At 38.7% G+C, this 22,403-nt stretch overlaps 1 protein-coding gene across 2 annotated transcripts in view; it reads left to right on the forward strand.

The window, feature by feature from the left end:
* The first annotated feature begins 903 nt into the window (after positions 1-903).
* DSC3 (desmocollin 3) overlaps positions 904-22,403 on the forward strand; it is a 39,606-nt gene continuing 18,106 nt past the window's right edge. Inside the window, exons 1-9 of one of the 2 annotated variants that reach the window (XM_036885920.2) lie at positions 904-1,189; positions 9,890-9,974; positions 11,547-11,746; positions 13,000-13,119; positions 13,753-13,908; positions 15,072-15,216; positions 19,810-19,976; positions 21,601-21,735; positions 22,125-22,310. In XM_036885920.2, the coding sequence (XP_036741815.2) occupies positions 1,124-1,189; positions 9,890-9,974; positions 11,547-11,746; positions 13,000-13,119; positions 13,753-13,908; positions 15,072-15,216; positions 19,810-19,976; positions 21,601-21,735; positions 22,125-22,310 (1,260 nt within the window). In that variant the 5' untranslated portion in view covers positions 904-1,123. The remainder of the gene's footprint in view (positions 1,190-9,889; positions 9,975-11,546; positions 11,747-12,999; positions 13,120-13,752; positions 13,909-15,071; positions 15,217-19,809; positions 19,977-21,600; positions 21,736-22,124; positions 22,311-22,403) is intronic. The other variant, XM_036885930.2, reaches the window with a different exon arrangement.

Below are 22,403 nucleotides of genomic sequence, written 5' to 3' on the forward strand. Positions count from 1 at the left end.
AACTGTAGTTAGTAGCCGCTCTTACAGGCTGAGCATACGGTTCTTCCTCTTCGCAGGATGAGTCAACTCCTCAGCTTGGTTTGTCCAGCCTGCCTACGTTTCTAAACCAATCCCAGCCACAGTTCTTCCGTCCAGGGGTTCTGAAGAAACTCGTGTGTCCTGGATGCGAAGCCTTCACAAGACCCTCCAGAGCTTTGCTGGTCCCGGGCTGTCTGTGTGCCTGGCGCACGTCCCAGTCCGCCTTTTTCTCTGCCGGTTCTTACCGCAAGCGTCATTTCTCATCGCTCTGGAGGCTGAGCGTCCGAAATCAAGGCGCGGGCCGCTTTGGTTTCTCAAGAGGGCTGTGTTCTGATGAAAAGCTGCGTGTGTGATCGCTCACATGTTGGTGCCTAAAAACGGCCAGGAATCAGAGTTTCTTACATGGTTTTACTCTCCGGGATACCAAACACCAATTTATTCATGCCACTCGGGATGATTTTCCTCTGTCATTTATCTTACTGTATCAGTTGAATTTGGAAAACAAGCATACACTTTGTATTAACAGGGAGACCTGCCCAGGATTCATCAGGAGCTGAGGAGGGGATCCAGGGATCCAGCGCCAAGGGTGTTCCCAGCGCCCAGGGGGCGGGGCGGGGATCCTCGCAGGCAGACGGGGTGGCGGGCACCGGGTCAGGGGCTCCAAGCGGGTCTGCAGGGGGCGCTCTGGGTCGCGGGACGGGGCTGCGGGGGGAGGGTGCTGGGCTGGGCCGCGGGTCAGGTCGGCCGGGGTGGGGGCAGCCCTGTGGGGGGCGCCTGCAGCGCGGGCCGGGTGGGCGGGTGTGCGGGGAGCCCCGGGGCGCGGGTGCGGGCGCCGGGAGGGCGGGGCGGCCGGGGGCGTGGGAAAGCAGCGGGGTGCGCCCGCCCCGCCGTTCTGAGGGCCAGCGGCCGGCGGGGCCGCGGAGCGAGGGGCAGGCTCGGGCAGCTCCCCAGCCGCTCCGGCGGGGATAAAACTTGAGGAATAACTAGGAGGGGCAGCTAGGCGTCTCCTGCGTCCAGGCCCGACTCAGGAGCGAGCACGCTCCCGGGCAGGCCGCCTGCGAGAAGTCACAGCGCCCGCGACCCGCCGCGGCGAGAAGCGGTCCTGATGGCTGCCGCCCGGCGTCTGCGCGCCCCGCGCGCCCCGCTCTACCGGCTGCTCCTGGCCCTCGCGGTGAGTGTTGGGCGGGTGCCGCCGCGGCCCGTGCGGCCGCTGGGCGGGCCGGGGTCTCCGCCGGCGATCGGCGCGCGTTTGGGCGGACGAGGAGGGCGTTGGGTGAGGTCGCCCGGGAGCCCCGAGCCAGCGGAAGGCCGACGTGCGGGGCGAGCCGCGGGCGCCCCCAGGCCAGGGCTCCCGTGCCGGCCGGGCGGGAGGGTCCCCGGGGCTCGGGGCGTGGGGAGGCCGCGTCGGGGCCGGGCCGGGCTGGGGGCCTGGTGGGGGCGTGGGGGGCGGAGGAGGCCGAGTGCGGGGAGGGGCTGTGCGAGGGGCGTGGGTGGTCGTACTTCTTCACCGTCTGCGGGGGTCCTCGGGGCCAGGAATCCTGCCACCCAGGGCCACAGCCGCCTGGAGGGGCAGTTGGGGACAATTCCCCGAGGACTCGGGAGACCGAAGCGAAATACTGGGAGCTCCGCCGGCGCGATTACGCGCGGGGGCTACGGACGCGACCAGGGCTGCCCCGGCCTCTCCGGCGGCCCCGGCGCCCCCAAACGCAGGGCGAGGGGTGGCCAGCTTTGCCCTCTTTTGCAATCAGCGAGTTGTGAAATATAGCCTGGTGGTTACGATCCGAGATGTACTTATAGACGAGGAGCTATATCACCGAGCGCACAGGCCTGCGAGGCATCTATTCCAACGAACAGACAGCTTTTGAAATTACTCTTTCCAAACGGGAACTGCTTCAGTGTTTTCTTCTGTGATGTATTTGAAAGTGTTTCCAGCCTTTATGTTTAGATGCATGACTTTAGTGTTCTGTTTTCTCCGTGACATGAACGTGAGAGTGGGGAGAAGAGTGGCCGTACGCCCCCAGCGCCCTCTGCTCTCCCTGCAGGGGAGGCATGGAACCCCGCGAACGGTCCCGAGGGCGGGGGTCAGAGGGCGGACTGGGCTGTGGCGAGGCAGGAAGGTGCGTGTAAGCTAAATAGATACCGTCAGCTATAGCATATGACTTACTCATTTAGGATTATTTTTTAAAAGCTTAAATTAAGTGGTATATCTGGAGACTTGAATACTGGGGAGTGTGCACAGAATGGTTTCTTTCAGCAGCAATCCCTTACTAACACATCTTCAATTTCTGATCAGATGGGTAAATTAAGACCCCTGTTGACCACCGTGCTCTGTACATATTTTCTTTTGACTCATAGGACTCTCAACTATTCAGTTTAATATTAATGGCATAACCTTCTAGATACACAGTTTTCACTTTATAATTACTTTAATGGATCTCTCGAAAAAAAAAGATTGCTTGTTTGAAGTGAGAGCTCTTCAAAGCAAGTTTTTAACACAAAACGGAGACTTTTAACATGTTAGTCTTCCAGCTGGGATGTCCCACAGCTTGAGGAACTTTCCGTTTGCACTTTTCTGCCCCATCTGCATTCCTTTCCCACCCCTCTGTCTTCACTATACTCAAACAGCAATTACAAGCACAGGTCTTAATGATCCTCCCCAGACACACACACAGAAAAGAAAAAAGAAAAAAAGGAAGTAAAAAAGAAAGGAGTGGAGGAAACTAGAAAAGAAACACATCAGATCATCCCACTATTGTTGAAATTAGCGAGTGTCTCTTAAAATGGTTCTCTTAAAGTAACAAAATTGTCAGGGATGGCGGTGAAACTAATTTGCATTAGCTCAGTTGTTCAGATGTCTTATGCACCCGGACCAAATAATGAGATCCTTTTAAATATGTGTTTAACATTGTCCACCACATCAAATCTACTTTAATAAACACATTGTTATCTATTACATACTATAAACGGTGTAACTTGGACAGTTGATCTATCGTTTTGCTGAAAGGACTCTTCAAAACGACTTAAAATAATATTTTTCTTTTATAGTATAACATACCTTTTCCCCTGGAGTGTGTGAATCTCACCTGTAACTTAGGTTGGCAAATGACTGTTCTATCATTTCAGATTTTATAGCACTAATTAATGAGATGATGTGATTCCTCAACCAGACTTTTTTTTTTGATAACGTTTGATATATTCGTCTTTTAAAATGAGAATACAATAATGTCTATTAATCTTTTGCATTAGTGAAAAAAAGGTTAAGGCATATAATAAAGGAAGTAAATGAGAAGTAGTTTATTTTAAAACCATGACCTTAAGGAAGTCAAAGTTTTAGTATATATTTAGCTCAGTGCATTGTCTGCTACCTTTTAAAGAAGAGATTGTTGATGTTCATGCTGAGATACAGCTAGATCCTGAAACGCCTTCTGAATCACTAAATACACGTAAGCCATGCACAACTTCTGGTCCTGCTGCGCTCCCCTTGGCAGTTGGCATTCCATGTATGGGCTGTGTAGTGACCAAAGGTTGATCATACTTTCTGTTTAACTAGAATACCCATCTTACAAAGGGTTTGGTCAGAAGGAAACGTACTAGAATGAACTAAGTACTGAGAATACAAAGAGGTAAATCTTAAAATTTAGAATTTGAAAGGTAATATTTCCTTTTTCAGAAGCAGGTGTCTGTAAAAGAAATGACAGATGAAAAAATCTGTGACTATTATGCTTAGTGATCCCCTTTATTTTTTAGATTTTCCATAAATGTCTGTTCTTTAGTTTCTTTCTCTATTGGAAAATGGTGTCATTTTAGAAAGCTATGTCATGTATTTACCATAAGACTGACAAACTGACAAAAAAGTAAAGCGATCTCAGATAAGCCCTTTCATTTTCACTCTACTTTTGGTATTAGAATTCTTTCTCAGGATTTAATGATTTGTATGATAAGCTTTCTATCATACAATTAACAGAATATGGATAGTCCTGTAAAAAGAAACAAAGCAGTTAATTTTTCCAGGACTACAGTAGGCAGTATATTATAATTTTTGAAAACTTAATTTGTTACATTTTAACTTAGAGTTGATTGCAACTCTGTGTTTAATAAATCAGATATTTATAGTTGCTCTGGAGGGTTCTCCATTAAAAGAGATTCTTTTATAACTCAAATAGTCAATCCGTGACTCATTAATCTTTAAATAAAATTTTGTAAGATGCAACTTTATTGGGCATCCTGTACAAAAGTTATTTTTGAAACACCTTTAAAGGTCATTAGTTTATCATTGCTAATCTAATGGTGACTGTACTTTTTAAAATTTTATTAATATATCCCATCCCCACAAATACAGTATCAAAGTATAGTTTCAAGAAGGATGACTTAACTGAAATCTATATATGAATATCATCCCTTTCAAAAATTTTATTATTGAATTAATCGTACATTCTTTCGGATGATATGCTACATAGCAATGAAAATGAGTGAACGACAGCTACATACTCAGCATGGATAATTTTCACAAACCTAATTTGAGCAAAGAAATCTAATTGTGTATAATTTGCATATGACTGCATATAGGTAAAAGCCAAAAACTGACAAAATAAACCTGTATTTTCTTTAGGAAAATATGGGATAAAATTAAGCAGAGGCAGAGGACTAAATTATCAACACAAAATCGTTCATTAGTCATCACCTGAGTTTTAGGTGTTGAGGGAAGGAAGAAATGAAATGGGGAGAGGTTTATAGGGACTTTGAAAATAATAGTAATGTTTTATTTCTTAACTCCGAAGGCGAGTTCCCTAGTGTTCATTTTGTTATTTCTTAAAACACACATATATACTATATATAGTCTTTTGTATTTATAATGTATCTTACAAAGAACATTAAAAAAAGAAAAGGAAAAGAAACAAGCAAAGGAGTGGATTAATGAAACCAAAAGTTGTTCTTGGGAAGCATAGACACAACTTGCTAAGACTGAACAGGTAACAACTAGAGAAGGCCAGATATACATATTAGGAATAAAAAAGGAGGCACAGTTATGGAGAAGCAAATGTTTTAAAAATAATAATACCAATGGCATTCCAATTGAAAACACACACAAAACAGGTAATTTCTTGCAAAACACAAATCACCACTGTTGACTTGAGAAAACAATCGTAATATAAATAGATTTATAACCATTGAAGACACTGAATTGGAAGCCAAATGACTCCTTATACACACACCTTCATATCCATCAAGCCCAGACCTGTGATAGGTGAATCCTTCCATAATTGTGTGGAACAATTTCTACCTTATATAAATTGCTTTAAAGAACAGAAGAATTAGAATTCCCTTTAACTCATTTTATAAGGATTGTGTGAACGTGAAAAACATAGGCTGATGTCACTTACGAACATATATTTGAAGTAGTAAAATAGCAGCAATCTAAACCAATAACATATTTAAAAGGTTATCATGTCCACGTAAGGTTTATCCCAGAAATGGAAAGATGGTTTCACATTAGAAAAGCTATTACTGTATTTTAACGTAGTAATATATTAAGAAAGCAACTGTATGTTATTTTAAAAATAAGTAGGAAATTACATTTATTGCTATACAAATTCTTAGCAAACTGGAATATAAGAGAATGAACTCATAATGAAGCATATGTAACAACAATGAAAGAGAGAAATTATTTAAATTATTTAAGTTAATTAATCTTAATTAATGGTGAAATGGTAAAAACATTTTGTTTAAAGTTAGAAACAAATCCTTGATGGTCACTGTAGCTACTTCTATTCAACTTTCTACTGGAGGTCTTAACAAACGTATACATGAGATAAAGTATATAATAGCAATAATGAAAGAGGTTAAAGATTTAAAGGAAAGAAATCTAATTGACATTTTTCCAGCTGTAGGATTAGCTACATGGACTAAGATAGTGTGGGATCTATTTTAACCAACTATTAGAACTAATAAAAGTATAAAACTATTGGCAATTTCCGGGATAAAAAAACCTGAAAAGATTTTTTTTCATGGAATTTATCAGCTGGTCATAAGAAGAAGGCTGAGAAAAACTAACATACTTTAAAGGAAGATGATAGGGATTGGGGTCACCATAACAAACTACCAAGATTTATAGTAAAGCTATTTGAGTAAAACTATAGAGCATTGATGTGGATATAAATACACATGCTGCTGAAATAGTGCAGTGAGCCAGAAGCAGATTCTGTGTTCATGGGACTGTGCATATCAGGTATGAAGCATAATCATTATTGGTTAAGAAAGGGGGAGTTATTAGTGATGGTTTTGGATCAGTTGGCTATCCATGTGGCAAAAGGTAAGGTGAGCTACAGTGAACCAAACACAATGCATTCCAGATGAGTGAAAGATTTAAAAGTTGGAAGTAACTTTACATTTTTAGATGAAAATACCAGACTGTATATTTATGACAGAATAGAGGGAGAATTATTAATACACAAAAGTATAAGCCAGAAGAAATGATGAATACAGTTAACTACTTCAAAAAAACTAAAGGAAATGATTAATAACTTGGACTACCTTAAAATTGAAGCACCGTGTATCAAAAGTTACCACTAAAAGATTGAAAAAGCAACCCACATAAGCCTACAAGTAAAAAATAAAAAGATAATACAGAAAGAACTAAAGGAGAGGAATAAACAGTTTGCAAAAGACAGTGGCATAAATGTAGGAATGAGCAGTCACATTAGAAATTAAGAAAATGCGAATTAAAGCAACAGCCATGAGACTGGCAAAAATTTGAAGAGTAAGGAAAATTAATTGGAGTAGAAGATATGAAAAAATAGGGAGATCTAATATTCTAGGGCATTAATGTAAGTTGATATTAGTAATTTGGAGAGCAAGTTGGCAATAGTTACTGAAACTGGAGATGCTCTTGTATTTCTACTGAAGATGCTCCAATGAAATTGGACATGCTTCTATGTATCTTAATATATGTGTGTATATATATTATATATATATGTTTTATAAAATAATATACATATATCCTATATATCTTGCATGTGTAAGACTGGCCACATCTGTAAATTTTAATTAAAAAATGAAGCAAAAATTGAGATGTTTGAATTGAAATTAATTGAAATATTAATTAAAAATCTGGATATACACATGAGCATTTATTATATTGTGTTCTATTTGATTTAAATATTTAACTTAAAATATGTTTAAAAGAGTTGTAATTATAATATATAGTATATGGCTTTCTTTTGCTACTCAAAGATATTCAACTGTAGAGTTAAGACACATTTGGACCAATGGGTACATTATTAAATAAAATGATTTTTCACCCCAAGATAACAACTATATTCCTAGGGACAATATTCAGTTGAGCATATGAAATATGGTTGTATTTTTTTAAAGGGCAACTAGCTTACCACTTTATTGGCACAGTTAGCAATCTGATTCAGACTTTCTGAAAGTGACTTTTCAGCTTATTATATTTAAATTAACACTATTACATGTTGACCCTATTTGTCTATACTTCGGAGTTGTTTTCTTTTACTTCTTTTAATTCAAGCAAGGTAAGATAGATCTTACAGAAGTGCAGAACATTTACAGCACATACATGTGTAAGAATTTTTATTATTCATATATATATATATGTGTGTGTGTGTGTGTGTGTGTGTGTGTGTGTGTATGTATGTATAATTATGTTCCATGACTTAAAATCTTTTAATTTTGTGAAGAAGTCTGTTATCAGAAGTGAAATATTTCTCTGTGGTTATTGTTTGATTTTATTTTGCTGAATTTGAAGAAGCCTCTCACTGCCAATTTGTGGAGGTGGGTGTGGAAAGAATACTTTTATGTCAGTGACAATGTAACCATGAAAAAAATTGTATTAGGATATAAATTACATATTATAAAACTCATTCATATTAGCTGTACAATTTAACAGATATTAGCAAACTTACAGAATGTACAATCATCACCACAATCTAATTTTAGAACATTTCCTTCACCTTAAAAAGAATCATGCTCATTTACAACCACTCCACATGTCCACCTCCAGCTCTGGGCAACTAACTTACTTTGTATGTATTTGTCTTTTTGGGACATTTTTCATAAAAAATCGTATGTTATGTACTCTTTTGTGTTGTTTCTTTCACTAAGCATAATGTTTTTAAGGTTCATCCATTTGTGGCATGTATCAGTACCTTATTTCTTTTCATAATTGTATAATAGTCCATTTTGTGGATATATCACATTTTGTTGTACCATTCATGGGTTGATAGACATGTGGATTGTCCCCACGTTTTGGTTACTGTGACTAATGCTGCTGTGAATATTCAGGTACAAGGTTTTGTGTGAACACAGGCTTTCATTTCTTGTGGGTAAGCATGGAATTGCTGAATTGTATGTTAAATTTATGTTTAATTTTTTAAGAAACTGCCAAACTGTGCTAAACTTGCTGTACCATTTCCCATTTCCATTAGCAATGCCTGAAGGCTCCAGCTTTGCTCCATCCTTGTCCACACTTGTTATTCTCTGTCTTGTTTATTTAGCTACCCTGATGGGGATCTCATTGTGGTTTAGATTTGCATTTCCCTAATGCCTAATGCTGTTCAACATCTTTTCATCTGGATATTTGTTTATTTCTTTGGATAATGTCTACTCAAACATTTTGTCCATTTTCTTTTGTATTACTTGTCTCTTTATTATTGAGTTGTGATGGTTCTTTACATATTTTGGAGAAAAGTCTTCATTATTGTGTACTTTGAAAATATTTTATGCCATTATGTGGGTTATATTTTACTTTATATTTTTTGAAGATCAAAACTTAAAATTCGATTAAGTGCTATTTGTCAATGAGTGCTTTTGGTGTTAAAAGAAATCATTGCCTAACCCAGGATAATGAAGCTTTACTCTTCAGTTTTCCTCTAAATAGTTTTAGTTCTTACACTTAGATCACTTAGATCTGTGATCCATTTCAAATTAATTTTTATATATGGTGTGAGGTAAGGGTCCAAATTAATTTTCTTGCATGAGACTATCTAATTGTATTAGTACCCTTTATTGAAAAGACTATTTCATTGCCTTGAACTTTCTGGGAACCTTTGTCAAAATCTGATGACTACAAATGTAATAGCTTATTTGTGGGATTTCAGTTCTTTTCCATTCGTCTACATGTTTATGCTTAACCCAGTGCCACTCTGTCTTGGGTATCGTATCTGTAGTTTTCCTAGTGAATGTATTGAATCTATTGGGTGAATTTTGGGACCATGTCTTCTGATGCATGCAGATAGGTCACTGTTGTGAATGGAATTGTTTGCTTAATTTTGTTTTCAGACTTTTTATTGCTAGTGTGCAGTAATACAATCAACTGGCATTGCAATCAAAAGGGATGTTGATCTTGTATCCTGCAACTTTGCTGAACTCATCATTATTCCCTTCTATTCCTTCTTTGTTGAAGGTTTTAATTGTAAATAGGTGTTGGATTTTGTCAGTTACTTGCAACTATTGAGATGATCATGTGGTCTTGTTCTTTACTATTTTTTAAACCATTTTATTGATGTAGGATTGACACACGAAGAGCTGTACATATATAATGTATACAACTTGAGGAGTTTGGAGTTAAGTATAGATCTGTGAAATCATCACCACAGTCTATGCCATAAAAATATCCATTGCCTCCAAAGTTTTATTCTCACGCTTTTTATTTCTTAGTATTATTTCCTTGTAATAAAAATACTTAACCTATGATCTACCCTCCTAGCAACAATTTTAAGTATACAATACAGTATTGTTAACTATAGGTTCTATGCTAGACAGTCCTAGAGACTTATTTATCTTGCACATCTGAAACTTTTGTTCTCTATACTGTATTGGTGTGACCTTTTTTTTTTTTTTTTTATAATTCTAGGTCTTCAGTTATGGTTGTGAAGCCTGCAAAAAGGTGATATTTAATATGCCTTCCAAACTAGAGGCAGACAAAATGGTTGGCAGAGGTGAGACATTTCAAAACTGTTTTTAAAACAGAAATTTAGTTTACCTATGCTGGAAAGAGCATGTTACCCAATCTTTGCCTTTTGGAATTTGCCTGGCTCTATTTATAATTATATACAATTCAAGATAATTTTAAATATATCTTCCATTCTTCATAACATTGAATTCTGTGGTTGATTCCAGTGCAAATGTTCTAATTCGAGTTTCTGTAGTCATTCATGTTTTAACAATTTAAAAACTACATAAAGGATTACATGCAGGACACACCCTTTCATGACTCTAGGACTTCAGAGAGATACAGGTAAGTTGCTGAGACTCTCAGCAGTACTTTTATCGAAGCTATAGCTGCCCTGGGGAACGTGGCAAGGGGAGCCATTCCTTTCCAAACCGAACTGAATCACCCATTTATGCCCTGAGAAGGTGCTTTCCCAACAGTTGGGAAGTTGGGAAGGGAAGGACTTTACATATGGTACAGGGAATATTGGAGGAAAGCATCGTGGGTCTTTTTTAAAAAGAGATAATAGTTTTTCCCAGAGATACCAAATTTACTTTTTCAACATAGTGCCCCATTTCTGGATAAACTGCCTCCTTTAATTTTATTAAACAACTATCACTTTTATTCCTATGGGAAGGAAGAAAGGAGAGGAGGATTTAAGGAGAGGTCTAGCACAATAGATGGGAGGTTTTCATTACCCTGAAAATGTGAAGATGAGAGAAATATGTCATTACTCCTGAAGATGCTCTCTTCCTTCTGCTTAAAGCTTTTCAGGGTGACAGGTTTGGATGGAAGTGAAAGCCTTGTGCATGGGTTACCTGCGAGTGTTATGGGAGGTAGTTACTCAAGTGAATGCTAATGTATTGGTTCCGGTCCTGTTAAAACACATAGTTGAAGAATGGGATGGATTTGATACATGTTTCAAAACACTTATTTTGCTTTTTACTAGGAAAAATTCTAGAGGGGTGCAGATCCCATGTAAAGTTTCAGTGGAGAGTCCTGGAAGGCTAGAAAGAGGAACACAGAGAGAACTGTGGGCCTATGGTGGGGGACAGGGGTGGGTCTGGGGGTTTGGTGTGTGACAGAAAAGTGCCAATGGGAAGGAGTGAATGATAGATTTTTCTCACTCGACTATTTACCAAACTCATACACTCCATTACCTTTGGGCCCATGTGTATAACTTCTGGCTGAAAACAGGTATACCTAAAGACTCAGATATACTTTTAAGGAAAACTTTTCTGTTCTTTATTCAGGTATGTGTGGGGGGGGTGTAGTTCAGTTTTGTTGTGATTGCTACACACACTCCTCTTTAATAGGAAAATCATTTTTATAAGCCTTTTGGAAGCATAGAAGATACCTTATTTCATACAAGTATATAATCAGCAATTTTTATTTTTTAACTGAAAGAAAATTTTCATTTTTTAATACATATAAGGAGCCTGGTTAAGATATTTTGGTACATGCAGAGTGATCGCCTTATTTATTCCCCTTCAATTTTGAAGAAGATTGTATTAATTCTTTCAAGACTTTTCTTTTTGCATCCATTTCTACTTTACAACTTGGAAACTTCTGCTTGCAGTTAATTTGAAAGAATGCCTGGGGTCTGCAGACCTTGTCCAGTCGAGTGACCCGGATTTCAGAGTTCTAGGTGACGGGTCGGTGTATACCACCAGGGCTGTCGTGTTCTCTGGTGAGAAGAGGTGGTTCACCATCCGGCTGTCCGACCCGAGGAAGCAGACGCAGAGCGAGATACCTGTGCTCCTGGAACGTCCGAAGAAGGTATTAAAAGTCCACTGATATTTTCAGGCATGTTCTTCGTTTCATTTAAGTACTTTCATTAAAAATTGCAGATGACAAAGGGATAAATAGGCTTTTTTTCCTCCTCTTTTCCCTTCCCTCTGTGTGCTTTCTGTCCCTCCCTGTCTTCCTCCTTTCCTCTCTTCTCCCATTGGCTTTGGATTTTCCTTTGTTAAATCTAAATGACGTCTGCTCCGTGAAGGCTTCTTCCAGTCTGAATCTAACTAATCGCTATTGTGCGATTAGTGTGGTCAGCCGTCTGTGACAGCGTTTGCAAGTTTTTACTAGTGCAGACAGTCTATCTGAGTTCCTTAAGGGCACGAGTTGTGCCCTGTTGTATTTACAGCCTCAGTGAATGGAAATCCTGGTGGATGCGTAATGTGGAGAAGAATGTCGGGCACGGTACTGGCCATCCTGTAGGTGACTGCCCACTGTGGTTCTCGAGTCCATGACATGGGGATGGCCACCATGAAAGTATTCACAAGGGTGGTTAAAGATTTAGAGCAGATTACAGCTAAGTGGTGTTAAGTGTGTTAATGATGATGTTACTTTAAATGACTGTTCAGCATTTTAATAAATGCTTAATAAAACTATTAATTAATTCTCAGGGAAATAAAATGTCTGCCTTGGTATACCATGAAATGAAATGGACTACTAATGCAACAATGGAAATATTCTATAATCTGCACTGTCCGTTACAGTTGCCCAACAGGAATGGTTCCTGAGCCCTCACATGTGGCTAGTGCAATGGAAGGATGGCATTTTATATTTTACTTAATTCTAATTAATTTAAACTTAAATAGTCACACATATTGGACAGAGTAAAGAGTGTTAGAACAGTGAAGAACATGCAGTTTCTTGCTGTGGTTCTGAGAGTATGAAGTTTCAGCAGAAAAATGAAGTTAAAGTGCTGTCTATAGATCGTTGCAGAGAGAATGTGCTCTCTATCTCTATGTAAGAAAGAACAAGAAACACTAGGAGCACAGTGACAGTTTTTCAGATCTGAAAGTTTGGTCAGAGTTAGGAAGGTGCACAAAATGAAATTCTCTCATTTAGGGGAAACTTTAAAGTCTGGATACATTCTTTCCCTTATAATTAAGGTAAAAAGCCTTTCGCTTCATGGAAACTCCCAGGGCGGAGCCTCCGGGAGGCCTTAGGTTTATGGGCTCCCCCACTCTTTTACAACAAAGAGGCAGTGATGCTGTTTTTCTTTAATTCTCTTTCTCTAAATTCAGGTGCTGAGGAAAAGGCACGTGAAAGAACTGGTCCTCAGGCGTTCCAAGAGGAGATGGGCGCCGATTCCCTGCTCCATGCAGGAGAATTCCCTGGGACCCTTCCCTCTGTTCCTTCAACAGGTAGGCTGGACGGCCCTTCCGATGGCTGTGTTTCAGTACGGAGAGTCAGTTGTGTTCAGGTTCAATAACTCTTTAAGCATTTAAAAGTAAACAGATTTGATTGAAGATATTCATGAAGTATAAGAGTGAGTACAGTGAGATCACAAATAACCTAATAATGAGGAAAACTAGAAATCATTAAAGAACTAATAATAATAATAAGAGAAAAACTCTGCAGCCGTGAAAGGCCCTTGGCTGAGAGCTGGTTGGCAGGCTCTCCTTGAACACCCCAGGCTGGGCCCTGCCCGGACCCTCTGGGAGGGCCTCCCTGTCTCCACAGCTCATGGGGTCCCTGTCTGCCTCCACCATGTCTGCAGTGGGCTTTATGGTCCTTTGCTCTCTTTGCCAAATCACTAGGTGGGAAATGATGCCTTGCTGTTTTTAATTAGGTTTCTCTGGGTACTCGTTACATTGAATATTGTTTTCATTAAACTTGACTTAAAAGAATCTTTTGCTCTATGGTTTTACTGTTCTGTGTATTGATGACATGACAAATGTGATTATCGTTTTGTTGTCAATAAAAGCTATAAACACATAAGCTACATTTTTAAAAAAGCAGCATTTTTTTTTTAACATCTGTGTTTTTCTTTTTAGGTTCAGTCGGATGCAGCACAGAACTATACCATCTTCTACTCAATAAGTGGGCGTGGAGTTGACCAAGAACCTTTAAATTTGTTTTTCATAGAAAGAGACACTGGAAATCTATTTTGCACCCGGCCCGTGGATCGTGAAGAATATGATGTTTTTGATGTAGGAGTTTCATTGCTATCAATGACTTTAAGTGATTCACTTACATTTCTCTTGGCTCTCCAGCTGCTCTTCCTTTCCTTTTTCCCACCCTCTCTTTTTTGAGGGCATCTCAAAGTCAGAGGAAGTAGATATTCAGAATACTTGGTCTCTGTCTCAACCTCTGCTAGGTGAGCCTGACACAGAGCCACCAGGTTTAGTGGTGCTGGAATTCCGGTGTTTCGCCAGGGGTTGGTTTGCTCGTGAGATACCCTCTCTCCCTGGTCGTGGTATGCTTCCTTTCCCCAAGACTTGGCCACAGTTGAGTAGAAGGGTCCTCTCCCCTTTCTGCTCTTTTTTTTTTTATCTTCCTTCCTTTCATATATATGATTCTCTGACCATGTCTGAGAACTAGATAAGGAAGCAAAAGTGGGAGATCAAACCGATAGAAGGGCTGGTAAGCCGGCATTCTGATATGGATGAGCTTATAGTCAATGGGGACGGATGCAGACAATTTCCAGTGTAGTATCGTAAATGCTGTGTGAATGTTTCTCCATAGGAAAGAGGGATTCTCTTCCTAGAAGAAGGAAATGTGATTGATGCCCACTTCATGTCTTTGTTTTCTGTTAGAATATTTTCAACTCAGTGTTGTAACCACACACTGAAAAAATGTTCTATTTGACACCACATGGCCTTTGAGGAATTAGAAATGCAGAACCTGGTAAATGATGTCTGTTAGAAAAACTCTTACAAATTTGTGATCTGTGAAGTAAAACAAGAAAGGGCCTTGGGAGTTAGCAGGTGGAGGTCATTGCTTTAGTTTAACAGATGATGAAGTAGGGATTTCTCTAGTGTGGTATCTGTTTTCCCCAATATAACTTTTTGATTATGGAGGGAGTAAGGACTGTAATCAGAGTCTCTATATTCACACTAATTCCTGAGTTTGATGTCCCTCAGTTGTGTGTGACCTTGCTGTACTCTGAAGTTTTATTTGAAGTGTAGTCATTTCTACACATGTTGCACCTAAAGTGTTCCATTTGATGCTTTGATGATTCAAAAAGCATTGAATGGAAAATTGTGTTTTACTATTGCAGAGACTTTCAGAGGAGGTAGCAGATAGCATAGCATTCTTTCTTGCCAGAATCTCTGTTAATGGACTATTGAGCTTGCTTCATCCTGTTTTCCAGCTGATTGCCTACGCGTCCACTGCAGATGGCTATTCCGCAGACTTGCCTCTCCCGCTGCCCATCAGAGTAGAGGATGAAAACGACAACCACCCCATTTTCACAGAATCAATTTACTATTTTGAAGTTCTAGAAAGTAGTAGACTTGGTAAGACGAATCTTTTTCACTGATGTTTTCTGGCTGTTTTCCTTTGCCATTTGTGTTTTTTTCTTTTGTGAAATGTATGTTCATATCCATTGCTCTTATTTTCTTTTTTTCTTTTTTTTTTGTAGATAATTATTTTTTATTGAAGGGTAGTTGATGCACAGTATTACATTACATTAGTTTCAGGTGTACAACACAGTGATAAAATATTTATATACATGACAATTCTAGGTTCCAGCTATCACCATACCAAGCTGTTACAATATCTTGACTATATTCCTTATGCTATACATTACATCCCGGTTACTTATTTATTTTACCATTGGAAGTCTGTACTTTTTTTTGTGTGTGTGAGGGCATCTCTCATATTTATTGATCAAATGGTTGTTAACAACAATAAAATTCTGTATAGGGGAGTCAATGCTCAATGCACAATCATTAATCCACCCCAAGCCTAATTTTCATCAGTCTCCAATCTTCTGAGGCATAACAAACAAGTTCTTACATGGAGAACAAATTCTTACATAATGAATAAGTTACATAGTGAACAGTACAAGGGCAGTCATCACAGAAACTTTCGGTTTTGCTTATGCATTATGAACTATAAACAGTCAGTTCAAATATGAATACTCATTTGGTTTTTATACTTGATTTATATGTGGATACCACATTTCTCTCTTTATTATTATTATTTTTAATAAAATGCTAAAGTGGTAGGTAGATACAAGATAAAGGTAGAAAACATAGTTTAGTGTTGTAAGAGAGCAAACGTAGATGATCAGGTGTGTGCCTGTAGACTATGTGTTAATCCAAGCTAGACAAGGGCAATAAAACATCCACGTATGCAGAAGATTTCTCTCAGAATGGGGGGGTGAGGTTCTGAGCCTTACCTCTGTTGATCCCCAATTTCTCACCTGATGACCCCCCTGCGACTGTGCCTGTCTTAGGTTGTTCCTCCCTTGAGGAATCTTACCCGTCTCTGGCTAACCAGTCATCTTCCGGGGCCATACAGGGAAATGTAAAGTTGGTAAGTGAGAGAGAAGCCTTATTGTTTGAAATGGTTAGCTTTTTATTTCTTTGCATATTTATGCCCTGTAGCTTCTATGCCCAGCATTTGTCTTGAGGTATCTTTACCGCTTGGAAGAATTATGATACTCGGTAAATTTGATATGAGGCATGAATTCTATTGAAGGGTTGTAATTAGGAAGGAAGAAGAAAAGCTATAGAAGTAGCAGGCGGAAGAAAACATGGGAAGATTGATTATTTCTTTGACATATCTTCTTGTAGAGTAACTTCAGCATGGATAGGTTTTAAACTACTACTTAAATTGCGCACACACATTAACATAATAGGAGTATAGTTACATAACCAAAGCATACCTGTAATTACCAGCCATCTCCAGTGAAACCAAGAAAACCAGTTAGGCACCTTAGGCATTTGTGAAAACTTATCTATGATATGGTGGATATTGTCCAACTGAACTTGAACAGTCTGAGAGAAATCAGACAAATTAAAACAACCCATTCCTGGGGAATGTTCACATCCCTTATGTTCTTTTAACAGTAAATAGTCTGTAGTTGTAAGATTTTGGAGCGCTACAATTTGCACATCTCCTAATTCTTGATTGAGTTCTGACAGTATAGATCCAGTCAAATTTGTTGTTTTACTGTATGCACAGGCCAGCTTAGATATCTCCTTCATTCCCATGGCAAGTCCAGGAGCTGGTGGGATGAGTGCATCTACAGCTGTAGCAGTGCGTGGATCTTTGTTGGGGTTTTTTGATGATCATCTTCTGGCATGAGTCTTCCAGAGAGTGCTGATGTTGGAAGTTCTTTTTCATATCATATCTTAGTTCATTTTCAGGGTAGCCCAATTGCTCTTATTTTCTTTGGTGTTTACCTTTTTATTAAGTATGTCTTTAATCTACCTAAAAGCGTTCTGTAGTATCAAGGATGTTAACCTTTTGTCACACTGCAAATATTTTCTCAGCATGTTAGTTATTGCTTTACAGTTGTATTAAAGCTCCTTTTGAGGCACAGAAATGAGGGTCTCTCATTTAGGTGAACCTGTCTATGAAGGGCTTTTCCCTTTTAGATCTTAAGGTAAGACAACTTATAAAAGTAAAATGTATTATGCTAAATATGTTTGTACACATTTTTTGAGATGTTGAGGTTTTTATACTCAAGGCCAGACCATCCTGAGATGACATTGGGCGACAATCTGTTTACCAGAATACATTCAATGCTGTCAAATTCAAACTGTGTGTAATATATAGCGTATTATGGAAGTTTGTGGGGTTGTCAATAGACACCAATTACTTATAAAGGCAGACAATGGTTACTCCAGCTTTGTATGGTATTTGGTTTATATGCTTTATTTCATTTTGTTATTACATGGATTTATCTTTGTTCTCACTTCCAAGAGAGGACATCCAGTGTAGAATGTATAGTAAAACTAAAATCAGTGTAGACATCTGTATTTAGGGGGCTCTTGAATGACATCCATTGACAATACAGTTTTTTTAAGCTCTTTGTTATGTTGTCTCTCTTCTTAAGACTTATGACTCCTGATCTGGAATAACTTTAGAGAAACGTGTTCTCCATCTTGAACACTTGAACATATGGAAACACAAGTGTTTCCGTTTAGTTGGCCCTTACATGTGGCATTTGTGATGTCTTCTGAGATGTGCAATTTGGAGAATAACCACTCTCAATAAAGCTGAAAGAGTGTGGACTCATTCAGGAAGGATCACTTTCCTAACTTGCCTATTAATGTTTCTAGGAGTTACTATGTCTTCACTGCATTATTACATCTGCTAGTCCTCTTTCTACTTTACTTTGGTAATTTGATATCATAGATGCTCTTTGTTATTCATAAGGTACAATTAAAAAAGTAAAAATTGTTGATTTCAGAAACCTAGTTTTTAATTCAGGGTCTGTTGTTAATTCAAAGTGGGAAACCATGGAAGTCCCTTTGAGTTCCCTGACTTGTAAAATGAGGTAATCACATTAGATGACCTACAGTATTTTTAGCTTTACGATGAGTATGACTTTGATGCATTTTTCTTTTTTTCAAAGAGGAATGATTGTTTTGAACTCTTTCTTGAGTGTGCTTCTCTCTTTGGTAGTAACAAAGAAGACTCCAGGGCAAACTCTTTGATGCCCAGATTAACTCAGGGTACTTCAAGCATCTCTCTTAAGTTCAGACCAGTTAAGGCTGTGATGCTCTGAACTAATTGGTGTTTGCCTCGAGTTGCCTTAACTCAACACAAAGGTTTGGACCTACGGTGCTCAGCGGATCCTGAAGGACAGCGCTCAGGGGAAGGAGTCTTCAAGCCAAGATTTTAGGAAAATTTTCTGTGATAAGTAAAACCAAAGAATCAAAATAGAGTTTGTGTCTCCCTGCCAATAACTGCAGGAAGAAAAGACTCTGCCTTACGGAGATTATGAACTTTTCTTATAAAAAGATGAATAACATTTATTTCCTGATAATAGTTAGATAATCCTTCATGTCTTCACATTGATCCACTGCAGAAAACTTATCATTTGTTATAAATGTGTAATTGGACATTTGCTATCATGTGGTATATATGCCTATATTTACTTATTTGCATGCATAAACATATAAATATCAACTTTAAGCATATATTATAGTGATAAAATGATTTAAAACTTTTATTTCCTTGCATTAAGAGTTTTACTTGGTTTTTATTTGCTTCAAATACAATATTTCAATGCATAATATGTGTTTGTGTGTGTGCGTGTGTGTGTGTGTGTGTCTCTGTGTGTGATTGTATGTGTCTGTGTAGCGTTCCTCAGGCCAGTCTTACATACAGGACTATAGGCAAAGTGCATCTATATATGATATTTCACGGGCTTCGAAACACTATCCTCACACCATAAAAATACCACTTGTATGTACTCTTTGATACCTGAACTCCTTTACCAGAGCAATATTCTTACATTCCCCCAGATGACAAATACTCATAGCTCTAACGAAGAATCAGTTGACTTAAATTTTCCCGGAATGGTAAATCATATGAAATCCTTTCCTGGAGATTAAGTCGGGCAGTGGGATGTGGATACTAGGCTGGTGGATGAGAGTGAGGCCGATTAGAGACCAGAGAAAAACATCACAGAAAAGGGATGGAACTGTGGGGGGTCAGTACGACCACCTATACAGTTATACCCCAAATCAGTCTTGATTTAATTGTTACTCAAAAATTCAGTGTATAGCATTGGATTTACTTAAGAGACATGGTTTAACCTGTACAGCTAGGTTTGTTATTGTAATGTGTGGGACTATATATTGAAATTATTCTGGATTGTCATTTACTGAAATTAGTTGATGACCATTTAAGTAAGTTTTTAGTAATTTACCATCAAACACTTTTAACAGTGAGCAAAGTAAAAATACACCTGATTCTCAGCATCATTGAGTTTTGACTGATAAATGTGAGGTCATTTCCGTCAGTACTGGCAAGAAATATATTTAAAATTAGGTTTCCACCATCACTGCTAAACTTTGAAAAGTGTAGGAAACTCTTAAGTATATTTTTCAATTCTGGGAATTAAAGACTTCTTTTTAAACATGTAGGTACCACAGTGGGAGTGGTTTGTGCCACGGACAAAGATGAACCGGACACTATGCATACACGCTTGAAGTACAGCATTCTGGAGCAGACCCCGAGGGCACCTGGGCTCTTCTCTGTGCATCCCAGCACAGGCACCATCACCATAGTCTCTCACTCCCTGGACAGAGAGGTACCTGTCAGCCTCCACAGAAGAGCATTTGCCAGGAGTTGAGCCCCACACCCCATTTACTGTAATTTGCTATCCTGTGGATTAGGAGTTTATACTATATTTACACTTAGGTGTAAGACAATAAGAATTTCTGGCCATGTTACCTATCTTTTTGATATTCCTTCTATTTCCTTCTGTAAGAGAAACCATTAATCTAGAAATACACACCAGTCGGAATTTAGAAGTGGGAACAAAAAATAAGTCTTACAGTAGTCGTTATCATGGAATAGTTTTCTATTTCTGTATGTGGCTAGTTGCTTCCAACTTTGCGAAATCTTCAGTTCTCACATAGGACAGTTATGCTCGTTCCATGAGTATAGATCATATCGTGATCCCTAGGCAGTTATCACAGGTGTGTGCTTTTTGTCAGGAAAGAGTTAGTGGAGATAAAGTTGATGGATTATTAAAAATATGTAACACTATTTGGATTATAGTACTGGCATATTGCCAGGTATAGAGCACATTATGTTTCAGATTCTTTATGTGTAATTTATTTTATCTTTATAATTTCATTGTTTGACTAGATCGGTGTTATAGCCAATTTATGGAAGACGAACATGACAGTCAGAAAGGCTCACTGACTTGCCTAAGTCACATTGCTGCCCTGCATCTTCTAATTTTTGTTGCTGTAGCTGTGTCCATTTGACCAGCCTATATTCAAATCAGAGCTGTGAATTATGGACTGAGGGAGATTAGTCAATTTTGTGTGTACAAAACAGCTTCTTTAGAACACTTCAGTGGCTCACTGCAACCACAGTAACAAAAATAGAAGGGTCAGTGTGACTGGGAGCAATTTCATAAGGAAGAAATCAATGGAATTTGGTGCCAAAGAATAGCTCCTAGATCGGTATTTCTGCCTACCAACTTTTCTTGAGTATAGAGAGGGCCCTTGCCCAGGTGCCTTCCGAACCTTTCCCTGGAGATTTCCCATGGGTGCATTAAATTGAGGACATGCCATACAACACCTCATTCTTTCCGCCCATCCTTGCTATGCTCGCTTCCATGGAGACTGGCTTCTCCCTCTGGATTTTCCGAATTGGTTGGTGATACCCCTGTCTGCCTAGCTGTCCACATAGGACCCTGAACACCATTCTCCATCCCCCCTTTCTCTCTTAGCTTGTATACAGAATCTGTCATCAAGTTCTACTGCATTCTACCCCCTCAGTCAACTTGCTGTCACCCTTTCACTCCATTCTTATTGCTATTACCTCAGATTTGGACCACCTGAGACTATTTCAGGAGCTCTTCAACTGGTTTCTTTGACTTCCAGCTCAGTTTATTCCAACTTAAGGTTCAGCATAACCTTTGGCATCAGATGTTCTTGAATTCCTCTATGGCTCCCATAAAACTTTTACCTTATGCCTGCTACTTAAAGCCTAGGTCTAAATTTCTAGTAGGGCCTTTGTAATTTAACCTTTGTCTGTCTCTTCACTATCCCTGTCTACCAAATTCTGAGAGAATATACGAATAGGGAAATAAAATAAAAGCATGGATACACACAAATAGAAGAGTGTACAATTGAGGTTTCATTTATAAGTCTAAACAAAGCTTTTCAAAACTAATTTAAATACTTGCTTGTTTTCAGGTTGTAGACAAGTACTCACTGATAATGAAAGTACAAGACATGGATGGCCAATTTTTTGGGTTGATGAGTACAGCGACCTGCATTGTAACAGTAAAAGATTCAAATGACAATGTGCCCACTTTCAAAAAAAATGCTGTAAGTGTATCAGAGTTCATCTTTGTTGATTGTCATTTGTTAATCTGATTCAATAGAAAATTTATCATGCTTTGAAGTATATATGCTCATTTCATGAATAAAACTAAAGTTTAAATAGCTGACATATAAATCTTTATTTATTCATAGTAGTGTCGATATCATCCACCTCTTGTTTAAGACCTGTATCATTAGTTTTTGTTTGTAATGAAGTTTTTCTTTTATTTAAAAGACAACCCTTAATGAAACAATACTGTCTGTGATTCATGGCTTTGAAACAGTGTAGGTCGAAACTGTAAGAACAAGGACTTTCGAAGTGGAACAAACACTTTACTTTTTTTGTAAAAAAGTTCTCTTTGTAAAGTAAGTTTTTAATGAATTCTTTGTTTCAGTATGAAGCGTCAGTAGAAGAAAATGCAGTCAATGTGGAAATCTTACGAATGTCTATAGAAGATAAGGATTTAATTAACACTGAGAATTGGAGAGCCAATTTTACTATTTTAAAGGGCAATGAAAATGGACATTTCAAAATCAGTACTGACAAAGAAACTAATGAAGGCCTTCTGTGTGTTGTAAAGGTACAGTAATAGTGAATTATTGACTCCTTGACTAGTTATCAAGTTTTAATCAACTACTGGTTTAAACTAAATAAGTTTCAGATTGTACCTTCT

The sequence above is a fragment of the Manis pentadactyla genome, chromosome 6, assembly GCF_030020395.1.
Source record: "Manis pentadactyla isolate mManPen7 chromosome 6, mManPen7.hap1, whole genome shotgun sequence".
Lineage (NCBI taxonomy): Eukaryota > Metazoa > Chordata > Mammalia > Pholidota > Manidae > Manis > Manis pentadactyla.